At 44.7% G+C, this 7698-nt stretch overlaps 1 protein-coding gene across 2 annotated transcripts in view; it reads left to right on the top strand.

The window, feature by feature from the left end:
• The first annotated feature begins 4263 nt into the window (after positions 1-4263).
• Positions 4264-7698, top strand: part of CXADR (CXADR cell adhesion molecule) — a 45453-nt gene continuing 42018 nt past the window's right edge. Inside the window, exon 1 of one of the 2 annotated variants that reach the window (XM_083611309.1) lies at positions 4264-4602. In XM_083611309.1, the coding sequence (XP_083467435.1) occupies positions 4548-4602 (55 nt within the window). In that variant the 5' untranslated portion in view covers positions 4264-4547. The remainder of the gene's footprint in view (positions 4603-7698) is intronic. The other variant, XM_083611310.1, reaches the window with a different exon arrangement.

Below are 7698 nucleotides of genomic sequence, written 5' to 3'. Positions count from 1 at the left end.
ATCTGAAGAAGCTGTTAAGCACAGTGATTGCCTTTGTAAAGGGTAAACAGTACTTTCAATTGTACTCTCAAGGAAAAAATGACATGCATCTACTGCGTCCCCTGTAATTTTACCAGGAAAACAGAGACTCAGATTTGGCAGGTAAAAGCTGTAGCTTTATCTATGGTAATATAACTAATGATTTCAAAAGATATAGGGGACATTTACATATTCATTATTTCAGTAGAAATGGAGGCATCCTGATTCTCATCGGTGGGAGCCATCTACCACAGCAAGTGACTAATAACCACCTTTTTGTTAGCAAGAAGAAAATACACCCTCTTAGGTAACAACCCATTGGCTCTATTAATGTCCATAGAAGGCATAAATTAACTTGGGTTAATAGGGCTAGATTGATACTACGAAGGAATACTCTCAGACTCTGCCCAGTCATTAAAACTCATTTTAGTAACCACAGTTGCATTGTTCTCTATACAATGCTGTTTCTTCCCACTGCAGTTTAACTAAAACCCCATTCCTGAGACACTTGATGCTTTAGACAAAGTCCCATGCCTTCAGCAGAAATACAAAATGATGCTTGTGAAAGAAAATCCAAATATATGGAATTCATCAGTTGTGATACCACTTCAGTTTTTCAAAGTGTCTTGCTGTTCACTTGATTTTTTGCAGCTTCAGACTATATATTATTATTTTATTTACTTTCCCTGAACAATTGTGTCTCTTTTTTCACCATGCTGTCTGTAATTTACAATTCATGAACTCTGTGTATTGGGGAAATCCTCCTTTAGTGTCTGTGTAATTTAATTCAGATCTTTCCTCTTCATGGGATTTCTTCCATGCAGGGACCTTATTGGGGATGGCCCCACAAGGTCTTTTGCACCGTAGCCCACATTTCCTGGTCTGCTCTGTGCCTTTTTAAAAACATATTTTTTAAAATAGTTTACTTACAGAGCAGTTGAGCATCCTGTGAAGCACAGTACAGTTGAACCTTGGAAGTTGAACGGAATCCATTCTGGAAGTTCATTTGACTTCCAAAATGTTCAAAAACCTAATTGCGGCTTCTGATTGGCTGCAGGAAGCCAGTCAGAAGCCGTGGAAGCCCCGTTGGATGTTCAGCTTCCAAAAATAGTTCGCAAACAAGAACAGTCACTTCTGGGTTTGCGACGTTTGGGAGCCCAAACCTTCAGGAACTAAGCTGTTTGAAAACCAAGATACAACTGTACTAGTGAGACTCCAGCTACCTGTCTTTTTCATTTGCTCAGAGACATCTATCCATATAAATTAATATATGGGTATTTTATACCAATTTGTGTCATGCCTGGGCCCTTAAGTACCTAGCTATTCCCTTACTCCCATTTCCTCACAATAGCTTTTCTTTTAAAATTCTGTGAGGATTTTTTTAAAAAAAGACACTGTATGTAGTTCAACATTTTGCCATAAAGTAGACCCAACCAGCCTCCAGAAATCAATCCATGTAGACACTGGGCCACCCCAAGCAAAGAGCATTCTGTGAGGGTGTTTATAAAGGAGTAGTTGCAGGTGACTCTTGACAACGAGCCAAAGCACTTCCAATTAACCATGGCGCACTGTTTCATAATAAATTATTACTGGTTGAGGTATTCAGTTTTGTGGGTGGATTTAGGCATAGTTAAATAATCAGTCACTTGAACTACAATATGAAATTGTTATAGGAGAGTTAGGGAGTTCACAAACATGAATTTAAGGAGTTGCTGTAGCTGAGGGGCTTTTTTAGCTGAATGCTTTTAGCTGAATGCAAAACATATCACCATTAGAATATGGTTTGACACCATGTGACAGAATGAAGAAATCTCTTCAGTTAATACACAATCCCATAGCTGTCAACTTTTCCCTTTTCTTGCGAGGAATCCTATTCGGAATAAGGGAATTTCCCTTTAAAAAAGGGAAACGTTGACAGCTATGCAATCCTTCCTCCTAATAAACTATCCTTCTCAAGCAAACTCCTATTAAACTGTTTCTCATAACATTTTAAAAACACAAATACACTTCAAATGTTCAAGGTTTAGTTAACAATGTACCATCAGCTATCTCTATCTACTTGTCAGCAAAATTATATTTGCCAAGCTCAGTGTCTATTCTGAGAATGGAGATAACTGGGCACATGCAAACACATTCCAGTCCTAATCCTTCTTTCCAATGCACATTATCATCCTTCTTTTAACTGAATGTTAATGTAGTGGCTAATGTTGGCCTTTAACCTTATACTTTTACCTATTAGATTTCTTACCTGCCCTTTACTATCAGGTCCCAGGGAAGGTTATAATGCTGAACTATACAGACAAACAAACAAACAAACAAGTTACAACCATAACAGCATAGCCTGACACAAGTCATTGCAGCGCAATCTGTCTACCTCATAGCACTGCTGTTCACGTGAAAATGACATCCTGAGCTCTAGGGAGAGAGCCAAGACTTTAAGTAAGTAAGTAAGTAAGTAAGTAATAATAAAGGCTTGTAAATACACACTCCAGCCTAAGGTGTATATTTTAGACCACACTGCTGTATAAAATCCTGAGGTCCTGATCAGAGTTTAGAACTGTTTAGACAAATCAGCAGCTCTAGTTTTTAAACATTTGAGTTCTCACAATGAGTTTGATAACATTTCTAATGCACTGTTAGTGCAACTGTTTAACACGAGTGTTGGTTGGATCTCCAAATCCACTGAAGTGGTTGACAAGTGCAAGTGTGTCGGGGTTTAACAGAGAAATCGAAGCTCCTCTTATGCTGGCTGGGGAGAAGGGTTGGATTGGGTGGACGGGTCCCTCCGCCCAGTTCTGCTGGCTAAACTGACCTGTTGGTGGAGCGATGCAGGTGTCATTCTGCCAGTGCAGAATGTGGGTACCCTATCTGTGGGTAGGAGTGCTGTTGGTAGGGTAGGCAGCAGAAGCCCCCCAAATGAGGTGTTCTGGAGGAAAGAAGGAGATGCTGAGCTGGCTTGGGATCCACTGGCTCTGTTGGCCCACTTGCTGTAGTAGTAGCTCTGCACTGATTATTCAGCCCCTTCTTTCCCTCCTGGCTACTATGAGAGGTAGAGCTGTAGATGCAGCAGTAGCCATGTGGCTCTCTTAAAGCCCCAGCAGTAGGAGCAGAAGATCTGGATTGCTCCCTTAGACCTGGAATCTTTTTTCACTAAACAAGTTCAGTGAGGAAATGCCTAACAGTTCCTTAGGGCAGGGATGGGCAGAAGGTATTTTGGCATCCGCTAGTAGATCCCTAATAATCTGCTATAGGTTGGGAAGGGTTTCTGACTCCCAATTGCTTTACAGTTGCAACAATGCAACTTTTTTCATCTAAGGTGCTGAAATGAATAAAGCCAACAAGGCTGGCCTTACCATTAGGCAGAATGAGACAACTGCCTCAGGCAGCAGACTGAATGGGGCAGGTAGCATGGGTAAAGTGTTGGAAGGTAGAGCTATACCCTACCCTAATCTGCTGTCTTCAGGTGCTGTGGAGATGTTGTCCATAGCCAGTGCTGGGGTAAGAGTCAACTATCAGTATGTCAGGGTTCCATATGTGGAATATCTTTTTTTTTTTCTTTGCCTAGGGGTACAAAATATCTTGGGAGTGGAATTTTGTGCAAAAAACCCCGTGATCTTCAGTCATCTCTGGAGCTGAATTCAAACGCCAACATGTGCTCAGAAGCACCCTGTTCCTTAATTTATGGTCATATCCACACCATCCCTTTAAAGCACTATTATGACACTTCAATAATTATGGCTCCTCCCAAAAAATCATGGGAACTATAGCTTGTTAAGGGTGCTGAAAACCCCTATGCACCTCCCAGGGCTACAGTGCCTTATGTAAACATAGTTAAAATGGTGTTGAGTGTGGGCCTTTGTGCTGTTCGGTTGGGAGTGTTGCTGTAGCAACTCCAGCTTAGTTAGAGCATACCTACCTGAGTGCCACATGGGCAAAAAACAAAACATGGGGATTCTGCGGAAAATAAATCGAACTCGCACTCCTTAATGGAAATTGGAATGGCCCCACTTCACTCACAAACAAGATATCAAAAAGGGGCAGGGGAACTCACACCGTTTATGTGTGAGGCTTTTCTTTTCTTTTTTAAGGTGCTAAGGAGCAAGCAACCCTAGCCATGTCTACTCAGAAGTAGATCTCATTGAATTCAACGGGGCTTACTCCCAGGTGAAGAAGCAGCCGCGCAGCTTTTGCAGCCATTGTTGAGAGAGGAGCGCGCGCGCTGAAAGTGACCGCAGGGGTGTGCGCGGCGCTGCCTCGCCCGGCGGGCATTGCTTGCTCGGTGGGAGGCTGCAAGGTAGGTGGGTGTGAGCTCAGCCCAGTCAGACGCGCAGGCGGGGAAGCCCGTCCTCCGCGGCGAGTCCGGCGCCTGCCTCAGCCTCCCATTTGTGCCAGCGCAGCGGAGCAGGCGGCGGCGGAGCCGTGGCCAGGCGGAAGTGACGGCCGCTTCACCTGCTGGGCTTGCGAGGGTCGGGCCGAAGAGTGTCCGCCGGGAATTTACTCGGGAGTCGCCTCAGCTGCTTCTCCCCGCCATGGAGTCGCTGCTGCTGGCGCGCTTGCTGTGGAGTCTCCTGTTTCTGTGCGCAGGTAAGGAAAGGAGGCGACGGAGCCGGCACCCTGAGGGGAAAGAGACCCCGCTTCCTCCCCCCCACCCCGCTTCGCTTCCCCGACACTGTTTTCCCTGCGCCCCGCTTCGTGGCGGCCCCCGCCCCACCTTCCGCGCGCGCTTCCCGGGCGCTTCTTCTGCCGGTCTCCGCGGGAGGAGGTGGGGGAACAAAGAGTCGGAGTCGCGGTGGGCAGCGCGCGCGCGTGGGCTGATTTTCGCGAAATATGGCTGGAGGTCCTCAATCACTCAGCGCTTGGGCTGCTCCAAAGTATTGCCTACAGATACCCGCGCGCACTTTCTGAAATAAAAATGTTTTCGGAACTATGGATGAAAAAGAGAGATACGAGCGCCTCTGCTTGGCGCGAGGTACTTCGCCTGTTGGCGGCTTCCCATGTAGCTTTAGTGTTTTAAAATGTGATGTGTGCAACTTCTCTCTCTTTTTAAACCTTTTTTTGTGGGCTTTGTTCCTTGGGGGGGGGGCGGCGAGGGCGCGCTCAAACCGGACTGGCCTCAACCTGGGCTGGCCGAGCTCCTCTCTCGCTCTGTCTCTGGTGATTCACCCGGGCTGAGGTCGAAGGCTTTGTTGTGTGTGCTGAACGTCCGTCCGCCGCCCTTCCCTTCCCCACGCCCCATAGCGAAGCCCTCCCTCCTCTAGACTCGGCTGCCAGCCGGAATTTGTGTGTGTTCCTTGCGTGGGATGACTTCTTCTCTTAACAAAGCAAATAAAAGCAAGGCTTCTTCCAGATCCTAGCACCGCCATCTCAATCCGCACAATCCAAACGCGGCAGACTGGCTGTGCCTTGGAAGGTGCAAGGCAAAAAAGGAAGGGAGAAAAAGATTTTGCCAAACGTGGGCTCTTCGACAAGCAGCCAAGCCGGCAGCGCCAGGAGGGCTCAAGGGAGAGAGGGAGGAGGGGCAAAGCTCTCCTTGCAATCTCTGTGATCTGGGCAGCAGCGTGGTCCTTTCTTCTACTCTCTTCCCCTGTGTTTCTGGGAAAGAAAGAAAAAGACACCGAAGATCTTTTTAAAAAAGCAAAATATTGTGCTCTTCAGTTTAGGATTAATTTTTAGCCTCTCTTCAGAATTTGACTCTGTGACTGTAGATTGGGAAGCTAGTTGAATACTAGAAATAAATAGGATTAATAGCTGCATGTAGAGTAGGTCCTTTTTTTTCCCTTTTTTTTTTCTTAAAGGCTGAGGCTATTTTGCGGCTTGAACATGTGAACTCAAAGGCTGCCTTCATCACAGTGATTTTTTCCCCTTGGTATCTCTAGGAAAGAGAACCTGTATTACCGGCTGTACTGAAATAAATCCATAATGCATGGCGAATGCATGTCTTTTTACTTTGGCACAATTCACAAAATGGGCAGGACTGTTTCTTAGTGGTTTGATACGACTTATATTTAGAAGATTCAGTTCCTGAAATCTGCAGGAGGAACAAGACTGGCTGGAGTGTCTATGAAGAAGTCTGGCAGTCTTGAGGCAGTTGCACAATGCATAGATATTAGTGCACATGTGGTTGGTTTGTTTTTAAATGGAAGTCATATCCATAAAAAAATTGAAGTGGCTTTCTTCTAGTGTGTCGTCTTGTATTGAACTTGAGATACTGATGGAGCATCTTTGGAAATGAGTTGATGTAGATGTTCTGCTCCATGAAAAATGCTTTGCCCACCAAGTATTGGGACTGGAGCATAGGATGGTGGGAGTTTTGTGTGTGTTCTCCAAGTTGTAAATATCTTTGGTATGCTAACTTTTCAATAACCACAAACTAAATTATAAATGTAAGTTTGCAATCTGGATACCTTTGAAAATATAAAAGTCTTTTTGAAGGTTTTCTTCATAGAACTAGTAATGTAATAGTGGACAATTCTCTTCATTTTGAGAAATTGCTTGAAATTATTTCCTCTTCTCAAAACCTAGCTATTAAATTGCATGCAACAATCAGAATTCAATGCATGCAACACCTGTGGGGTTAAAAGCTATGCAAAATAAAAGCTTTTCAACACTTTTCAGCCCTTTGTTTCCTGTTGAAATGTTTTATGCTATTGTTGATGTCATACATGCTTTGGAACATTACTCATGGGATAAAAATCCTGTCCAGTCATCAAATAATATTTTGTTCAAAGTACATAGAAGTAAAAAACTGATTCAAGTTTTAAATAGGGGTCTCCATAAAAGGCGGATCTACACGGATCCTCATGGATCCTCCACTTTTTAAAAAATAATTCCAACAAATGCAGTGTCAAATCACACCTAGAAGGCACGCCTACAAACTGGACTATAAAAAACGTGGATCCCACACTTTGCCGCCCTGCAGCACCACAAAAACATGGATCCGAGGCACGGATCCTCATGAATTCATATGATTTTTATATTGAAACAAAATGAAAACACCGTGCTACTGTAGACCACATCTTAATCTGTAGGAGGAACCAAAGAAATCACGCATCCACTGTTTCGTGGTGCCGCAATGGCGCAAAAACATGGTTAAAAAACACGGATCCTCATGAATCCTAATGATTTTTGTACTAGATCAGCCCAAATTCACTGTCAAATTACACATCATGGCCAGGGGCACAGCATCCACCACAGAAATCACAGGTCCATGGCTTCCTGGCCATACCGTGGCCCAAAAACGTGGTTTTCAAGCACGGATCCTCATGGATCCTCACGCTTTTTGCATTGGGCCAACCCAAACTCACCGTCAAATCACACATCATTCCCAGGGGCACAGCATCCACCACAAAAATCATGGATCCACGGCTTCCTGGCCACTCCGTGGCCCAAAAACGTGGTTTTCAAGCACGGATCCTCATGGATCCTCATGATTTTTGCACTATATCAGCCCAAAGTCAAAATCAGATCAAACATCATGGCCAGGAGCACAGCATGCAACACAAAAAACTCGGATCCACGGCTTTCTGGCCACTCCATGGCCCAAAAACGTGGTTTTCAAGCACGGATCCTCATGGATCCTCACGCTTTTGCATTGGGCCAACACAAACTCAATATCAAATCACATATCATAGCCACGGGCACAGCCTGCACCACAAAAAACTCAGATCCACGCCTGCCTGG

This window comes from Podarcis filfolensis (genome assembly GCF_964270895.1).
Source record: "Podarcis filfolensis genome assembly, chromosome: 4".
NCBI classification, from domain to species: Eukaryota; Metazoa; Chordata; class Lepidosauria; order Squamata; family Lacertidae; genus Podarcis; species Podarcis filfolensis.
This window is presented reverse-complemented; position numbering and strand designations above follow the sequence as displayed.